The sequence below is a fragment of the Poecile atricapillus genome, chromosome 1, assembly GCF_030490865.1.
Source record: "Poecile atricapillus isolate bPoeAtr1 chromosome 1, bPoeAtr1.hap1, whole genome shotgun sequence".
Taxonomy (NCBI): domain Eukaryota; kingdom Metazoa; phylum Chordata; class Aves; order Passeriformes; family Paridae; genus Poecile; species Poecile atricapillus.
The window spans coordinates 105,349,973-105,370,201 of record NC_081249.1 but is presented as its reverse complement, the minus strand read 5'-3'; the positions used below and the strand labels follow the sequence as shown (position 1 = coordinate 105,370,201).

Genomic DNA, 20,229 nt, shown 5'->3' with positions numbered 1-20,229 from the left:
GTATAGGCATGTGATGTAAAAAGAACACAAATTTAATTGATCTATTTTTGGAATGATTCTGAATTTGTAAGTAAAGATGTCCTAGTCATCTGTTATGATAACTAATTGCAACTGGAACTTATCAGGGTACAAATATTATGGAACATGATAAACAAAATAACTAGCTGAAGAATAAGATCCAAACAATAAGCCATTTTTCCCCCTCATTATCTCCCTTCAGACATCCTGACTACACTTGATTAATGAATCCATAGTGAGATTAGCTGAAATTGCCTTAATGGAGATCCACTACAGTAGAGAAGCAAAATTCAGTGCAGTATCTATCATCAGTCACCGTGAATTTGAGTGCTTCATCAGATCTATATGTCCATTTATTTAAATTATTTTTATATTGGAAAACAAAGCAAAAAAAAACAAAAAAGAAATAAAATACTACACTCATTAGAGTGGATTAACTTTTGACTCCTTTTAAATGTAGACTAGAGTCACCATTTTTTCTCTTTCTTGTGTCCTCCCTTGTCAAATGGCTGTGTTCCAACATTGGCTTTTTGTTATCCACAGGCCAAAGTTATCCTTATTTTCCAGTTGAAGAAAGCACAAGTGACACTTCACTGCAGCTTCTCAGGCTTCAAAATCTGGACATGCTTGCACAATTTATTCCTGGGAATCCTAAATGTGCTCCTTTCAATTTTGAACTCCTAAGTTCAGCAAGCTTTTGGTTTCGTATGGAAGCTGAAAGAAGGTTGCCAGCTCAAGGTTTCCACATGATTTGGGAGTGTGTAAAAATCTTTCTTAGTGCACAAGTTGTAATGTATTAAATTCCATGCTTGCTTTTTAGCGTAAGCTCTATAATTGCAATCCAAGGGAAAAAAAAAATAAATCTAGGAATCTGAAGATATGATCCTGATTCTGTTCAGGCCAATCCAAAAAAGGAATTAATACAATCAACAGCTCACCAGGGTACCAGTAAGGGCACATCAATTGCCCTCTCTCCATTTGTTTCTCTCTGTGGCATGGGTTGCTGTGATCACAGCTCAGTGGAAAACTACAGCTTAATTTCATGAAAAACAAGTGTACCAGGTGCCTGAAATGTGTTTTCATTCTGACACATGAGAAAAGTGAGACTGAGCTGTTCCCCCCTCCCCTGCTCCCACAGCCTCCACGAGAACCACAGGTAGTGGAGACACAGTGAGGGGCTGCTACTGAGGCAGTGGCAGCAACGAGGGCTTTGAGGAGTTCTTTGAAATCTAGATTTAAGGACATACCCCAAATCCTACTGAAATCAGCCCTACCACTGCAAAGGGAACTGTGCCAACTACACAATTTTAAGCTGTCACGAAGGGATATGCAGATGTTGCCTCTTCCCCTTTCTTTAGATACTGGCTAAAATCACAAACACAAAGGCCTTTTCAAACACTTTACCACAATTACCAAGATATATTACTCAAGCAAATATAAACTCCATTACAGAGACAGGAAGAAAATAATGTAAACATGCCAATGGCCAACAGCCCTGCCATGTGCTAGAGCTGAATGCCTGCTCCACCATTTCATATATCCTTTCCACAGGTTCTGAGCTGCTTATCCATTAGTGAACCATGTCCCCTTTCCAGCTCTTTGAAGTGGTTTTTGAACTTTACATCTGCTCTTAAAGAAGGAGGCAGAGAGACAGAAGTGCAAGAGCAGAACAGCTGTGGTGAGTGAGACAGTTGAGGAGCGGTAGAGCCGAGCATCCTCTCTGCGCGGGCGAAGGCGGCAGAGAAGCCGCGCGAGCTCACTCAGCTGTCTCGGCCTCTGTTGTCTCCTTGTCACACATCTGCTTTCGGCCCTGCTGTCACTAAGTGAAGCTGATTTCTTTATCTCATGGCTGCAGCCTGTCAGTGACACGTCTCCATCTCTGTCTCAAACACAAAGGTAGAGGGAAGACATGAAACTGTGCCATGTCTTCTGGTTGAGCAGAACTCCTCTAGTGTTTATCTTCTCCCTGAAGAAGCCACGAGGAACACTGCAGAAAAACCTAAAGCCAAGTACTCAGGTACTCAGGGACTCATGTCTCACTTGTCCCTCAACATACCTGGAAGAATAGCAAATCTAACACACCTTCTGATGAGGTCAGCTTGGACAAGTAGAGGAACTCTCCCTTCTTACAGTTCTCAAGGAAGTGACCACTCAGCACCTCATGGAAATCAAGTTCAGCAGTGCTAGGTTACATGGTTGTTCTTGTGAAGATGATAAAAGAGATGAAGGCATAGAAGGGTAGGAAAAGGACTAAAACTCCACCCAGAAGGCATAATGGTGCAAAACAGCAGGTCACTAGAGCTTCTTGCCAGAGAAAACTTGTCAGCTTCAGTGCTGGGTGATGAGATAGAAGACCCTTTGCTCTTGACCTTTAGCTTTCCAGAAAGGGGCCAGATGTTATGACTGGTAATTAAACAGCCTGATGACTCTGTTGAGGTGAAGTCATTATCCAGATTTCTGTGTATCCATGGAACAAACCAAAGAGAGTACAGGGAGGAAAAGTGGCAGAAAGGTATACATTGTGCATAGTCAAAGAGGCAGCTTCCCTGAAGAAGTCTCCAAACCTTTCCCCAGGCTGGAATTTCAGTCTCAAGTTTAAGAAGAAAAATAATAAGAATATGCTCTTGGGTACACTGTCAGTAGAATACAATTTTTAAAAAAGCTACAAGGGTAAGAGTAAGCATGAATACAGAAAAGATTTCACTTAGGAAAAAGATAAGTGATCATTCATCTTCCTGTGGAATAACAACACACATACAACACACCTCTGATTCTTGAAACAAAGCTTTCTATTAAGATGGTTTAAAGGATATATGATATGCTAAATATTCAGAGCATATATAAACTGTAGCCTGGTGCCAAGCAGCAAATGCTGAGCAAAACCACTGACACCACCAATTTGTGGAACAGAGAACAACTGCTTCTAACAACTGGAGTAACTCTGCTGTCTTTGTTGCAGCCTTTCAAAAGAGAAAGCTGAAGGGATATTGTGATTACAGAGACCCAGAAGATTTTTTTCCCCCTTCTCAGGTATGGGAAACTTCCCAGCAAGTTCTGCCCACACAGCAAGGGGTTGATTCTTCTGGCTAAAGTGTTTGTGGCCACACAGAAAGTGCTTATACAGCTGCCCAGTGATGGCTTTATAACAGCTTTTGTCTGAATTTATGCCGTGACACAGATTACTAGACGAATATTGAAGTACAGGAAACTGTAGGCCACATCCTCTGACAGTCCTGCCCATACATTGTTACTGCTTTTTTTCCCAGCAATGACAGATATCCTGACCAAAATTTACTTTGGGGTATTTTGGTTTTCCTAGAAACACAGTAAGTAAGTCAACTGCTCTTAAACAACTCTTAAAGAATTAGGAGGCAACCAATGCTGATTTATGTCACCTTGGTAGTTGTGCTATGTTATTTATCAGAGAGCACAGTTATAAATGCTGCAGCTGATAGTCTGGTTTCTAAAAATTCCTGGATAAGGTGGTTCAGGCAGACTTCTTGAAATGCTCCTACTTGCTTAGGAAAACAAACAAAACCCTGGATTTGTTACTGTAAGCAAAATGAATATTAATGTGTAAATATTCCCTTCAGAAGATTGCTCTCATTTGTTTTAAAATATTCTGCTCTTAAGGACTTAAGCCCAGCTAGTGAAGGAAACCAAGACAGGGAAAAAACAAGAAATTAAATTAGTGTTGTGCAAAGTTGACAAAAATGTAAAAGATGCTTTAATCAAGGGAACACACAAAATACATCAGTATTTAACAGACCACAGATATAATTTTTCTTTGTAACAAAAGCTAGCCAAGAGTTGTGATAATCCTCAATGAGGCTATGTCGTGGTGTGAGCATCAAAATGGGGAGTCTGGTCATCCTAATCAGCCTCCTGCCAAGGGCCAGGTGAGAGATGGCTGTTCTTTCACCACAAACACTCTGGACCTTTACTTCCCGCTGAGAAAACAAAATTCCTCAAATTTCAGTAGCTTTCTAGGAGTGATGTATTTACATATATGTTAACACACAACTTTCTGAAGCTGCCCTTGAAAATAAAGAATAATTAGCTGATGACCAAGAAGCATGTTGATAATATAAATAAAGAAAAAATAGCAGAAGTAAGAGGAGAAGTAATGTGATTGTAGAACCACCCACTCACACAAAGAAAATAACCCAAGGTTCACTCTAACCTTGTTCCAGTATTTTATGAAGCCTGGGGGAGACAGAAAACACCTTCTGAAGTGTCACCTGCAATCCCACCTTTCCTCATCTACACACACATGGTTTTTATAAGTATCATTATTTCTTTATCTGAACCCCCTCACTAAAGGCCCACAGGTATTTACACCATAAACCGAGGTCTTAAAAATACTTCCCAGATGTTGTCATCTGTTCTTGCTTGTTTACCAGAGTTCAAATGGATTTTGACAAACAGTCTTTCTTCAAGAGGCAATGCAGTAAAGCCCTTTAATGACAGAACTATGTGTCATCTTTGCCTATAAGCATAAATTTGCACAGCGGGCAGTACGGTGAAAACAGCTTATCATCAACTCATCACCTCTCATCATTGTTAGAATGAAATGCAAATGGAAACGAACATCACTTCAGTCATGGTTGTGAAAATTAGCATCTGTGACATTAGCAGTGGCTCATTTATTATGCACTCAAAATTTCAGGGGGAAAGAAAAGAATATAAAACTTCATAACTGTACCAGTCTTTACCTTTGAAATAAAATTAAAACCTTCAGCTTTCCCCACTCAAGGATAAATCCTAGTTAATATTCATTAACACTGAGCAATCTCTTCACTGCAGATCTTGTCCTACAGAAGATCTAATTATGTCTCAAATTATTTTTGGTGTTTAGGTTTGCTGTACCTATTTTCTCTTTTCTTTTGTTTAGTAAGTGTTCCACATTGGAGAGACATGAGCCACCATCAGAAAAATGCGGCACCAAAAAACTTGCTTATAGCACCTGTCTGCATTACAGGCTCCAAACACTTAGGCAAGCAATAAACTTTACTCAGATAATCCCACTGAAATCAATGGGATCACAGCTAATTTATTCATTTAAGCCAAAATCAGGATCAGGCCTTCTGTGAAGAATATATAAAAAGGTGAAATTCTGGCCTCAAGTCTATGGCAAAAGCATGCATTGATTTCTGCAATGTCAGGGTTTCGTTTCAAGCTTACAAAAAGTAAAATTACTGGTATGAAATTGTATTAGGCAATAAATTTGCATGTTAAAATGTTTCCTCCCATTGGATTTTGCCACTCTTTCCTCATAGCCCTGAAAAAAAATAGTGGTTTATCACCTAAGTAAGCAAATATTGATTTAATTAGAAGCTTGGACATCTTTTTGCCTAAACAAAATGTAGAGGCATTGACCCTGAATTGTCTTACACACAAGAAGTAAGCTGAGTTTCAAGCACCAAGTGCATTTGGAAGCAGAATAAGGAAACAAAAACATCTCAAACCTTTAGCATAAACATAGATCAACTGTCATGTAGAATAATGACACAAGACTTTCTTCAGTCAAGCCAGAAAAAATGGCACAAAGACATCTTTGCTTCATGTTGAAGCAAAGCCAAGAATCATCAGGCAATTCTCAAGTTTGCTGTGTCCAGGGGAATGGAAAAGAGAGAGAGAGAGAGAAAGGAGTAGGTTCTGCCCAGCACATTACACATGCTGCCAAGTGGGCAAGACAATGCAGGGATGTTTTACACAGTATTTGCACCTGGATAAACGTGCAAAACAGTGCAAAGTGAAATGCAGAATAGCTGTGAAGTGCTTTAATGGGGTTTTATGTGTACGGTGCTGCCTGAAGGGTGCATAAAAGAGAGGACTAGAACCTGTATAATTTGTTAGAGTCTTTTTTCTAAATCTGCTTCATTCCACTGCCCAGATGCACTGCCAGCTGTAACATCATGAGTCTCAAAGAGGCTGACATCCAGGTGATTTCAGGGCTCTTTCCTTCATCCTCCAAGTCAACTTCTCTCCTCCTCCCCAGCTCTCTGAGGGCTGGTGGGACAGGCTGCACAGACCCATAGCTGAAACACATCCAGGACACACGTCCTTTCCCCACCTGCCTTCCCGCCCTGCAGAGCTCCAGGAACGCAGGAGCCACTGTCCCTGCAGTGAGCCACTCCAGCCATCAGTGTCACCATGGACCTCAGGGCTTTGTGCAAGACCTACTTTGTCTGACCTCACCTGCCCACAAATAATTCTGCAGCTCTGAGCAGCTACACTGTGCACAGCAAGCTGTGTCTCATCTGGCAGAAATGAAAGGAGGGCAGGCAAGGACTCCCGAAAGGAAGGGATGGGAGATGCACAGGTTCTGTTGTGGTAGAAAGTCATTTAAGGTCCTGGATAGACAGATAAATTAGCTTAGATAAGCTTGGAATAGAGAGCTTAGCCATCCAATTGGTTGAATTTCTCCAACATTAAGCGGGGTATTTTTAACCCTTAGGACTTTTCCTTTATAATTCAGCTTCCTCAGCTTTTATACAAGGTATAAATGTACACCCATATGTGCAGCTACAATGAGAAACATTTGCAAAGGATCAGAATCTTTCCAGTATCTCTTTTGAATGAACTTCTCTCTCATTTCTCTCCATTTTCTCTGGAATGACACATGGTTTGGATGTCTTTTTGCCTAACAATGAATGTTTATTTATATAAATGCATTCAGTAGTTATATGCATATCCATGAATACACGCAAGCTGCCAGACATTCAAAGAAGTTATTAGCATGGCTGCAGCACTACTGAAATCTTGCTGCATGACAAAAAAACCCTGCAAAACTATTATTTCACGGCATAGATCAACTTTTCATAGTGTACACTGAGAGTGTTAAAATAGATTTTTGTCTATGCAGCATCTAACACATCTGCAGAAGTCACTTAAGCACCACAATAATAAATAAGGTAAATGCACTGCAAGTAGTGAACAGTGATATAGTGAACCTGTATTACTCTTGCCCTGATCATTCAACTGCCCACCACCACAGCAAATTGCCTTGGGAAAGACTTTAACATGAGCCTTCTGTGATATTCATTCATCTTTATCAAAAGGCAGCAATTCATGCCAGTGCTTTTCACATTAGAAAGTAATAAAACCAAAAGGGTTAACAAAAAAAAAATGTTGGTGAAACACTCTAATTAATGCACAGAAATTTGTACAGTTGTGATAAAGACAAGTAGTCTCCATGGTTAAGATTCAATTACCTAAAAAGATCTTTTTGGTGCCCCCTTTGGGGGTCTAAGGCTGCAAACCTGATTTTCATTTAAAATGAAAAGCAGGCCTTCTGGCTCTCCCACAGGTCTGTGTGAGTGTGTTGGAAACACTGGGATATTTAAGTGGCCTGAAGGCAAGGTGAGGTAGCCCAAGACATGCCCAGTGGCAGTGGTACCGTGTGAGCATGAGGAGGTACCAAATGCTGCGGGGCCAGCCAGGACGTCACCTACAGAGGTCACTTGTGAAATCCTGTAACTTCTCCAAGAAATGAGGACCTGTGTCCAATCTTACCCAATTCAGCATTAAGCAACTTGAGCATTTACGTTGCTTCCCTGGGACAAGTTTCAAAATGTGCTACAACAAACCAAGATTCCTATTCTATGCAACGTGGGGCTGTCTGCTCCCTTGTCCTGATTGTGAGCAGCACATTAACAAAGGTCTTCTCCTCATGGAAACTTTGCATAGTGCTGTGCAAAAGTGGGCCTTTAAAAATAAAAATCAGACTATTGCTAAGGAACACTTTATTCTGGAAGAAGAGAGTGGCCAAAACTGGCTTTTGAAAATATTTTATACACAGGGAAGTCCATCCCCAAAGTCTTTCCTGGTCATTTCTTATTTAATCAATAATGTAATTAGATATTAATTATAATTCTTCCCTGGCATTAAAACACAGTATAATGAATGAGCAGAAAAAGATACATACCAAAACAACCAGTGCAATAAAAAGATATTAAAATGTGGGGGGAAATGGTATCAAAATCACTTCAAATCCGTGGAAAAACATTAATTTTAACTGTTAATGAGTAATAGTCTAAAATTGCAAGCACAATCCACGAAAGGCAATGCTGTGCAAAACCAGAAGTCATCCTTGCTGAAACGGTGTCTGCAGTAATGTCTGTAATGTAGTGACAGAAGTCATTAAAGGAGGTCTATTTCCAAACAATGAGAAGGTGAATCTATAAATTGGGAGACAGCAGTTGTTGAGAGCAAAGAAATACTCAGAGGCTTTTCTAATCTCTTTGTTAAATTTTCAGCACCAATAAACTGAGGCAGAAATGGAGACTGAAGTATTCAGGTTGAGCAGTAGCTGTTGCACTACAGCCTTACAATACTCAAAAATACTTGTACAATACAACACGCAGAGGTCATTTTGCTCTCAGTACAGGGACTGAAAATGAATTTTGAGCATTGGACACATCCTTATGCATCTTGCAAAAGTCTCACCTCCTTTCTTACAATTCCAGATTGTGGAAAGGATCTGGTGTAGCACATAGACAATTTGTTTAGAGTATTTCTTTTAGGCTGATTTTTTAATGATTCCCAAAGAAATGAAGATGACAAACACTGATTGCCAAGTACGCTCTTCTCCTGTGGTTTGGTGATGCAAAAGCAAATTTATTAAAATAAGGAACAAATATAATAGTATTTTTAATTCTTCACTGATTCTCACACTCTCTTCTGGGACATCATTGGTTTAGCATAAATGAAATAGAGAAAGGGAATTTGTGTGCCCATCTGTTAAAGTCCAGCACCAGAATTCTTTAGCACAGCTATAGCAGCTTCACAACGATTATTCCTTGAATTGGGTCTCTGCTATTATAAAGTGAGTATATGCAGATTCCTGAGATTATAGCACCGAGGTACTTGCAAGCACATAAGAAAATCCTGAGGATAGGATTTAAGAGGAAACCTTCTTATTAAAAATTGTTAGGAATTCCTGTTATTTTTATTAATTGATGGCAAAAATGAGACATTCTTACCTTTGGCTTTTGACTTTTCTCCTTATCAGACACGTTAGACGTTTTTCTCTTCAGCATGTTTAACTCACGTTATTCCACTGGATGTGCAAGGGCTATGAATTTGTAACCAAACTAAGTGCAAGGGAGGGCACTCCCAGCGTCTACATTGGTTATGCAGTTCCTTATTCTATCAGGATGTGACTTCACACAGCTGCCTTGTTGCATGGGGGAGTAAAGTGAATTCTTCCTTTGAGGAGGGGGTGAGGAAGGAGGGGAGGAAGTGATGGGGACAAGAAACACAGAGGTGTGCCAAGGAGATGAGTTGAAAAGTAGGACAGGGTTCAAAGTAAAATGCTTTAAAACTTATCTGCTGCTGTGTCACCATCAGGTCTCAGTAAGATTTTGGACAACCTCAAGAAATCATTCTCTTTTCATCTCTTAATTTTTCCTTATCACTAAGTGCAGCTTTATTTCCACCTGTGCTGGGACTTGTGTGTGAAGAAGGTGTGCTGCTATTCAGAGGACTAAGAGATAATATTGATATCTGATGTGAGCTACACTGTGGGTGTAACTGGCCCCAGACTCCTCCATTCCTCTCAGCTCTCCAGCAATGCAATAAAAGCAATGAGATTAAAGGTTGCTGTTTGGTAGAGAAGAGAATTACCTAAAGCCATATATTTCTCTTGCATGGTGGAATGAATTTTTTGCCATTTGTCACAGAACTGGGACTCCCTGAAACATCACTTTTCAGTCCTCTGTTTTCCTTGATTTGCTGAAAAAGTCACAGGGAGAAAAGACAAGTCTTACAGAAGACTTTAAACAAAGAAGCTGATGGAAATGACAGAGGTCCTCTACATCCCCTTGAAAACCAGCCCAAAAGCAGAGCTATTAAAATAGCTTAAATTCCTGCTTAATTTTGTTTGAAATTATCTTACAGAAAAATACAAAAGCCTTGAGCATCCTAAGTAAAACTCATTTGTTGTGACTCATAGGCCAGAAACCTTGAAACTATTAAATATTCCCAGCTTTTTGCTGAGCAATGTAGGTAAATTCTCAGTTTCAAACCCAAAATTTTTAGGTTTCCCAGAAAGCTTCAATTAAATCTTAATTTAAGATTACTACAATAGTAAAAGGAATAGTATATTACAAGAAAAGGACTCAGGAGTAACTTTCAAGAAAAAACTTTGGTAATTTTTTTTTTTTTTTAATTTTTTTTATGTTAATTTTTCCAAATTATTTTTTTTTCCAAGGAAATGCATTCTAAGCAGGCTTAACTCATAATTTTGGCATAAATAAAAGCTCTTTTAAAAATACTCTTAGTTCTCTTCTACCATATGAATATTCCAAGGAAGGATAAGACGTGCTTATCAGATGAATTCCATTTTGGTTTTCTATTTGGACTTCTCTTTAAATGTTTAAGAGGAGTTTTTTGGGTTCTGATGGAAAGGCAACTGGATGGACTGAGACTGATACTGACTGATGAAGGAATAATTGTTACACACTAATAGAAATATGAGGTTTTCCTTTACAGGCCTTCTAAGATGGGGTTTGGTAAGAAGGGAAGGAGGAACTACAGTTAAGGTACCAGAATTCTGTCAAATATAGCCCAAAACTCTCTAGGTTAGAGGGTTGCAGTGGACTATGTTTTGAACCTCAGCCTTTAATGTTTCACTTCACATTTTAATCAAAACACTAATTTAAACCAAAGCTGAATGTGAGGGTTTTATTATTGAAAATAACATATCCATCAGAGTTCCTAAGAATTGAGATTAATAATACTAATCAATCAATAACAATGGTTAACTCACAGATTTACTTTTTTTCCTACATCTGAAAACAACACCTGAAACATCAGTTTAAGTTTCTAAGCAGAAGGAGGTTTTACCATGGATATTTAATCAGCCTTATTAATTCAGTATATACAAAAGCTGTATATATGTTTAATAGTAATTAAACTTGATTATTATCACCATAGATTTACATTGCAGTATATTGGTTTTATTTTTAATCTGATCCAAACATGAGGATTAAATCAGACTCGGCTGATCATTAGACTGTGATTTCCTGTCTCAGGCCACTGTTAAAATCTTCATGATTAATAAAATGGGAACTCAGCTGAAGAGTAATATATGAGCTTCCTTTCTGTAGAATATTTATTGTTAAACAGGAAGAAAGAGGCTATTTCAAGAGATATAGTACTCACCCATATCTATTTCCTTTCCTCATCCACATATCAGAAAAATTATAGCAGCTTGAAGGCTGACCTGATTATGTTCTTGCCCTTGGAAGGTTGACCCACCAGTTTCACAAAGTAACAAAGTGAAGAAAATCAAACATATATAAGATTAAGTTCATTTAATTTAGTTAACCATTAAGTTTCAAAAGGAGCTCTTTTGAATTAAAAATTAATAATAAGATTGGTGCTTATATCCTCTGTATCTGAAACTAATTTTTCATAGTAGAATGAGTACTCGTTTAAAATTAAAAGAAAAATTCTTATACGTAGTTTTCTGTTGGACATGACTGCATGTAACTTATTCCATTTCCTTGCTGGACTTTGAATCTGATCCAAATCCCAGTGAAATCAATAGAAGTTTTTCAGGTGATTTTTATGGGGCTTGGACTGACTCCTCTATCCTGAAACAACCAGGCAACGTCACTCTTTTATCTGGAAAGTCTTATGGGCAAAAAAGCTATCCACTTAAAAATGATTAAGATCACCCCATGAGAATGATTCCCACTGTCATTATATTTATAAAAGGCAACATCCCTTATAGCTTATTATTATCATTACTCACTTTTAATGAATGGACTGTGATGAATGGTCCTGGATGTTCAAGTGCTTTATGTGCCTCCCTCCCACATGGTATCATATTCCCTCAGGGGCTCCATCCAGTTACCTTCCCTGAGAGGAGAGATCACTTCCAGACTAAACTGCAAGAGTAAATTTATCCTTTCAATACTTGATTGTTCTGATAAAACTAGAGAGTATGGCATGAAGTAGATTGAAGGGTTTAGCACACTGGCCACCTGTCAAAAAGCAAATGAAATTAGGCTTTCTCTGTATTAGCAACTCGTTTTTCATTGTCCGTCAGACAAAACTGGTGCAAGCTTAACTGGAGACTCAAAGATACCTTGGGGCTCTGCATTGCTTTCCCTAATACTAAACAAGCCCAGAGTGTCTTGGTCTGTTCATTTTAGTTAAAAGAAGATATATTTTGAACAAGAAAAGAATCATGCCCTCAGCCTGTGATTTTATGGGCATGCGTCTCCCTGTGCTATCTAACTCGCTTAGATATTGCAGAAATCTCAGAATAGCAAGTGAGGCTGAGTGAATAATTTGCAGTGAATAATTTACTCAACAAATTTAATCTTTATTTCCTCAAAGAATGTTCATGAGCAGAACACAATTTCCTCAAATGTATTAATTATGGGCCAGAATTTAGCTAGATACTTCCCTCTCCTGGTTTGATTTGAGCCAGCCACAGCTACAGTCACTGCTAATCCTCAGCAGAGCTCTCTCCATAAGCTACCACAGCAAAGACTCTTCAGAAACTCAAAAGAGCAAGTGTGGAAAAGTGAAACCAAGCCCTCTCTACCCTGACAACAACCCATGAAAGAAGACAGAGGTTGAAGGCTGGGCTGTAACTATTTAACAACACGCTCACCTTAATTTTAATGCCAAAGATCAAGGCTGTGATTTTCAACTGGGATGCTTTAAGTTCCATCTTTAAGACTCCCACATTCTCTGAAAACTCCTCATCCAGAATTTAGTACTGAAAATTGGTCCAAAATATTTAGGGACTTCATGAAATAAGGTGTGTGATTTCCTATTGAATAGGCTCCCATGTAGTTTTCTCATCAGGAATAGAAAATGGAGAAGCTACAGACTCTCAGAGTCTTAGAGAGACAGGACATGATTAAAGAATATCTTAAGCTTACAGTATTGATTTGTGTCTGTGTTGACCCTATATCAAGAAAACTCCTATCCCATACAAAGTATAATACTTATGAAACCTTGGCTATGCAGCAAAGTGAATAATTAACACCTAAATTGTGCTTCAAAAACTTAATTTTTGCTAAATCATTTACATTGGGTGGATTTTTAATGACATATGTAAAATGAAAAGGCATAAGACCACAAAGAGTGGGAGTCTAAGCTTATTTAAGCAACCATCAGGGTACAGAGCAGCAGGAATACTTTCATCATGCCAGGTCCCAGGAAATATGAATTTGGTATCTCGGACTATGGGGCTTCCTTCTCTTCCTGAAAAAATGTTACTGTGATTCTTCCTCCTTTTATGCTAATCCTTTGCCTTTAAGGTCAAGGGAGTGATGAAGAATTATGGCAGGGACAGGCTATAGAACACCACTACCAGAGTTTAAAGAGATGTCTGGTCCAAAAGAGTGGTTGATACTCTATGAGTAAGAAGAAGTGTTTCATTGCCAGGCCCTCAGACTGTGTCCTTGGCATGTTCCCAACACCACCTGGCCTAAAGGGAAATTGAAGTACCAGGAACTTATCTCCAGCTTTGATCCCAACACATTCTCTTGCATTAGCAGTAGATGAACAGATCAGTCACACCTACACTATGTCAGGTTAGCAGTAACACTAATAAAAATCTATATTGCTGTGACATAAGGATTCTCAAGGAGATTGGCTTTCACCTGTTGAACAAATCCCTTTCTTATTAGCTTGAAGAGTAAGAGCCAAAGTTGTGTCTATATCTTCCAGGTGTTCCTGTCGAGAAAACTCAAAGTCAGCAAGGTTGTTGTCTTGTAAAGCAGAAGCCACAGCCTTATCCAGCATCTGTGTAATAATTTGCTGCAGAAATGTGCGTCACTGGTGGTTTTCCTGTGCGACTCCTGTACTCTGAAAGCAGAGTACAATTTACAGTCTGTGATGAACAACAGAAAGCAACTGGCAGGATGCTGCTGCTGGGAGTTCAGACATGCAGGGGAGCAGCTTCACTCTTTCTCAGAGTGAATGTTAAAATCAAGGCTACACTGCAGTGTTCATACCTAGAACATCTCAGTGGATTCCATTAGTGAACACTGTGATTACTAATCAGCTACAAGGACATTTTATCCCACGGAATTTGCAGGTTTGTATGACTTGTTTTATAGTCCTCCAGCTGAAGCTCAGACTCACAGAAATGCATTTACAGACAAATAGTGATGGTCCCCTTGTACATCTATTTAAAAAGCTCAGATATGAGATTTTCAATAAAGGAAACTGATACAAAAATAAGTTTAGGCTCTCTGTTTTAATCTCATACACAAAACATGACATGCTCCATTTGGTATTTAGAAGACCAGCTTAACACAGCAGCACTGACAGTGCAGCAGGGGATTTTTTCAAGGTATGTACATGATGTCTGCCAGCCTATCGCTGATTAGAATCAAGATCAGCAGAAGTAAATTCTGATTAACTTTAATGCCAGCCTGCTGTCAGAAAACTCTGCAGTTTGAACCATCTATTCCCAGTAAACATCTCCTGCTGAATTTCTTCACTGGTGTCAGAGTGTCACATTGCTGTGCCATCATGGCCTTAGGACTGCTGTGCAAAGGCTAACAGGAGAAGGAATAACACAGCACATTGCACATTCCTTCACTTGAAAGGCTTGGATTTCATACTGATTCTAGAGGAAAATGTTCTCCTTTTTTTCTTTAACATGATTTAAAGTGGGTGAAAATCATAATTCGGAAGTGACAGGGAGGGACAAGATGGCTTTATTTGGAATTGGTTTTAAAAATCTATTTCTACCTATTTAAATTATGTGATACCTGACTGATAGCCAGCAGAAACAGAGTCCTTCTTCATTATCGAGAAAAGGTGGTTATTCACAACCTTAATCTTTCCTCCTCTCCTCCCCAAGCTCTGTACCAGACCCATAGGCCTACAGTAGCAAAACTTAACTCAGGTGCTAATATTAATGGCAAGACCTTCACAATCTGGCAGGATGTGGGTCAAAATAGCTCCAAAATCAGCAGACCTGCCAAATCACACACACTGGGAATGAAACTTGAGAGGCTGATTTTCTCATACTTCCAGTCTGCACCTCAGTGCAGGGTGGCCTGGCTCATGCTCTGTGCTTGTCTGGCAGGTGTAAATTGTTACCTGGATCCATCAGCTGCTTGCTCCAGGGCAGGAGTGAGGGAGGGTGGGAAAGCTATGGCCAGGCTGGGCTCCCTGACAAGGAAGAGGAAATGTTTCCCCTGCTGGATTTTGGCACTGAGGACTGGCAAGGTGATTGCTGCACCCTGTGCATGGCTAGTGCCCCTCTTGCCTCACTCAGAATTTCATGGGATGCTTCAGCCTGTGGCTGAGTGGCCACAACTGACTAAACTGCCCCAGGTCAGCTGAGCCTCACTGACAGGGTAGGAACTTGCTCTCAGCCCACCAACAAGATGAAATGAAGCACAGTCACATAAATTTATTTCATAAAGGGTTTAAGATAACATGCTTTAGGTCGGGCTGTAGGCTAAAGGCACTCACAGGGACACTCACAATACTCAGTATGTTTAAGGTAATTACTTATGCGTCAGTAACTTGTCTTTGGGGAGACAAGGCAATGGAAATGGAAGACTGTCTCCAAAACTGTACTTTTTATAAAGAGAGTAATGCTTTGCTTCTTCACAAACATCCTCCTTTTCTTCCGTATTCTTTCCACCAATCTTTACCATTTTTCATTCTAATATCAAACTCTTTCCCCTCTCACTTCCCATGAAGTGTATGAGCTTTTGACTCACACCTTGCATACTTCTTCTCAAGGGAATTTTTTTTACCATCTATTCTCATCTATACTTTTTTCTTCTATCACGTGTATTATTTTGTGTGATTTCTGCTTCCTTTGCCTTACTGCTGCACAGAAAGCAGAAGGTGATGAAAAGACAATGAAACCTTTCCTCCAACAAGTTCCAGGATCTGCTAAAAGTTTTGTTGAGCTACAGACAACAAACTAGAGAGGATCCTCACTCCTGGAGCAAACTCTGAAAGCTAGATTTGGGCCTCCTAGTTTACAACAAATCTTTTTGGTTTTTAATATACGTACAAACTGGTGGAGAGAATATTATGATCCTCTGGTTTATGAGGGGAAAGTTCACAAGAACCTTAGAAATATCTTTGGGTTCAAACACCACTAGAGGTGGAAAGAATAATACCTGAACCCTAAAAAATCAGCACCCTTATGTACCATACACACCCAAACTCATTAGAGGAAGAAAACAAACTTTTGAAGCCAAGGAAAGGCAGAATTACTGCTGTCTGTGATACCTGATTCTCACCCCTACATGTTTTATGGTGAAGTTTTAATAAGACAACTTTAACATTTACCACATTTTCTCTACTGAATGTCTGTCTAATTTAGTGCAAACTATGAATCTGAATGACAGTGTCAGAGCCTGCAAATAAACTGTTTGAACTGCTGCCCTTCTGGGGCACAAGTTGGAATGTGTATCCTTGCTCATGCAACAACCATCTGATGTGTACAAGAGCACGCTATCCCCATTTTGCAAATGAAGCCTGAGACAGACAAGTGATTTGTCTAATTTCACACAAGATGTCTGTAGTAGTGCAGGGAGTTGAATCTGCATTATCTATGTCCTTAATCTCTGGATCATGATTCATGGGTTTAAAGAAGCTATGCTTCTATAAGGAACTGGGGTAAGGATTTATTTTGTCATTCCGGTTCAGGGGATCACTAAGAAATTGTGTTAAAAGTCATTTACTTTGCAATTGATCACTGACTGCATGGAATCCTCAAGATGTGACCCTGTGGTTAGATGTGCAGATAATTTGAGCAAATACAGCTGTAAGAAAAGTTTGGGGAGTTTGATTTCATGTCTTTCAAACTGGAAAATCTGAATACTGTCTTGCCATAATTTTTAGGGGAATTATGTTGAAGCATAAATGTGAAGAAGGAAATCGAGATATTAAAACATTTACACAATCTAGAACTAAATATAGAAATCCTGAAGATATATGTAAAAGTTTCTGTCTCATGATCTTAAACTATCTGAACTCTTGATTTTCCTACTTCCCACACAGTTTGTCATCATTTCATGTGCTATGCAAAGATAAGTTGTAAGTAGAAGCAAACAAGAAGTTTCACGTCATTTAACCTAATTAATTTGGTTCTTTTGCAAAAATTATTCAGCCAGATTTCTTCAAATGGATTGGAATGTAAGCACTTCCAGCAAGAATTATATTATGTTCAAATTTCCAATTTGCTTTCCTTATGTATTAGGGAAGGTGAAATTCTTCAATCAGTTAAATGTCTACAGAAAAACGGTCCAGAAATTTCATTACTATAGGTGAATTCCTTTCAAAATAAAAGCAAATACTCAAATACAAATCACTGTCAATTTTTTTCTGAAAAACCCTGGTCTTTGTCTTCCAGTGACCTATCTAAATATCAGAAAGTATTTAAATAGCAGAATTACAGGTGTGCTCACTCTGTGTTAATTGTTGCATTTCCAGTCTTATTTTTCACGCTTGTTCATTTCACCCGCAAGTAATTTTTCCAAGTTGGATGAACATGCAGTTTTCACATTAAATTTTCAGTTTCTGAAAACAAGTTTGGAATTATGCAAGACATGCCCTGCTTTTGGAGAATGTGACAACTGAAGTGCTTCTTTTAAAGGGCTTTGAAACACACTCATTATAATAATGCTGCAGCCCTGGAAACCTTAGTACCTTTCTGGCACTGAAAATCCTCACTCTTCCATTTGTGCCATTGCTAAGCACTGATATCATGTGACTTTTCCTTCACTTCTGTGTGAAGGAGATGAAAACAGAACTAATTTCTTCTGATTTATGAAAGGCTTGTTTCACAAATAGGCTTTAGGGAGCACTTTAAAGTATACAAAAGTGACTTAGCAAAGAGAATAACAAGCTTAATCTACACTCACAAAAGAAGCAAGCAGACATAACCAGGTTCTGAGCCATCCCAGAACTTCCAGAAAACTGATGTCCCCAAAAGAAGAGCCACTTGAATCAGCTGGAGAAGACAAGGAGTGTCAGGCATTGTGGTGTGCACTGCTAGCCACCACTTAGCTCTTGTAACTTAAGGTCAGTGAGGATCCTTGAGTCATCTTCAGCCATGGCTTCCTTACCAAAGCCTCAAAATCCTTACCTACGTGGGTAGCCACGTGGGTAGCACTTTAATTTTAGTTTCATCAGGGATTCTGAGGAAATCTTAAGCTAAGCTTGCTTATTCTCCTGCATGAGGATGAGCACACACAGAGTGCACTGAGCTACTGCAAGCACAGTGAAGATTAAACATTTTGGCTACAAATGGGAAGCTTGCCACCAACTCAACAAGCACAAGATCTAGAGAATATTTAGGTTTCAAAAGTGAATCTATACAGAAGTAAAACTGCATTACTTTGTGTGAGGAGATAAATTGCACTGTAAAAAATTTTAACAGTTGCCTGATAGTTTCATTGGTCAGGATGTCCCTGAAAGCACCAGGAGTGAATGCATTAGCACAACACAGCATGAAAACACAGCCTGTATTAGCTGATTCATTCAGCAGGACCACTGATCAAGCAGAATATTGTGGGATTTTCGTTTTGTTTTGGCTGGGGTTTTTTGTTTTTTCTCGTTTGTTGGATTGTTTTGGATTTTATGGCTTATGGGAAGAAGTCATAGCCTTAATTTTTTTTTTTTTTTTTTTTTTTTTTTTTTTTTTAATAAAAAGACAATAAGAAGAGTGTCTTTTATACTGGACTGACAGCAGACCCACATAAGGATGATATTGTCACAGAGTAAGTAATAAAGCAGCAGACAGGCAATGCAATATATTTCCTTCAGAATGGAAAAGTGCATCATTGTAGCAATTCCAAAGTAGGCTAACAGGAAGTCATCCTTTCACCAGACAGTTTGTTACCAACAACTTCACTTAGCTTAATTATATTTTGACTCTTAATCACGTTTCTTGAAGCAGGTAGCACTCTTCTTTTTCTATTGAGAATGCATATGCCATTCACAAAGCTTAAGTCTACGAAATGCACAGTTTCCCCTGCAATTTCAGCAGTCATACTGCCCTTCATACTACGTTCATGACAGTAATCCAAAATCTTTCATTTCTCTCTCTAGCTGTGCAGGACCTAGCAGCTATGTCAGAAGCAAACCCATGAAATCTGCTGAGCTGAATTGCAGTGTTCTTCTGCAGTTATCTGTAACGATATTAAAATCTTTTAGTGCAAATAAATTCACTTCATTACCATTCTGCTTCATATATACTAGCAAATACTAGAAATTCAACTTCACAAAACAGCCCAGAAGTTTGTGGCAGAAAAAGTTTAGGAAGCTTTTTGGTAGAGTTAGGTACATGCCTCTAGGATTAATGGAAAATATGATATCATTCCCTACATAGCCATGAAAATTTTAGTCAGGTATTAAAAATAAAAAATAGGACAAGAGTTACCATAGTGAAGAATAACAGCATCAGATTTTTCACATTTTTTAAAGCCTGTTTTAAGACTGCATGGTCAAAGTCATCACAGATGAGGACACCAAATTTTTCACATTACTATGTAAGAAATAGCAAAAGTCACTGTAGGAAGTGGAGTGGTAGTGACAGATATTTGCTAGCAGCACAGTGCAGTGGTGAAAGGATGGACACCCTCCCAGTTTCCTGTCTTCCCAGCACAAAGCTTGAGAAAAGAAACCTTGCACTTGATTTTTCTCTCATTTTTTGTATTTAACTGAAGCAAGCCCTATAATGTTTACCAACTTGTTGCTGTAACTGTTTCTTGAATACAGATGCCTGTGACAGTAGAAAAAGTGAAACTCTACAGACTCTGAAGCACCAAGAAAATGAGTGTTCTTAAGTTCACTAGAATTTGTGTCTTTCTTTTCTGAGTCTGTATCTTTCTCTGTATTTTCAGGCTGAAAATTTACTTGTGACTCTTAGCTTTTCATCAGTTTAAAAAACAAAACCATTCAAATGTCACCAGCACTTTACTACAATAGATTTTCATAAATCTCAATCACTACCCACTCACAAATCTTAAAATTCAAAATAAGTTTTCATGAGGTTCTGGAGCAGGGTTTGAATGGGGGAAAAATGGGTTCCTTTGTAGCACTGCTCCTTTTTGTCTTTTATCAGTTCCTGTATATCTCATGACTGCAGTCTGGGGAGCATGGGAGTGTTTCTAGCTGTCTCTTTACCTTGCAAGAGAGGTACAGAATACAGAGGGAAAAGGGCTGAGCTGGTGGACCAATGGGGAGAGCAGG

At 38.9% G+C, this 20,229-nt stretch overlaps 1 protein-coding gene across 3 annotated transcripts in view; it reads right to left on the bottom strand.

The window, feature by feature from the left end:
- SAMSN1 (SAM domain, SH3 domain and nuclear localization signals 1) overlaps nt 1-20,229 on the bottom strand; it is a 64,924-nt gene that overhangs the window by 24,923 nt on the left and 19,772 nt on the right. Inside the window, exon 1 of one of the 3 annotated variants that reach the window (XM_058829661.1) lies at nt 9,006-9,142. The exons of 1 other annotated variant lie outside the window; for it this stretch is intronic. In XM_058829661.1, the coding sequence (XP_058685644.1) occupies nt 9,006-9,062 (57 nt within the window). In that variant the 5' untranslated portion in view covers nt 9,063-9,142. Of the gene's footprint in view, nt 1-9,005; nt 9,143-20,229 lie in introns of those variants that run through there. One more of the 3 variants, XM_058829663.1, reaches the window with a different exon arrangement.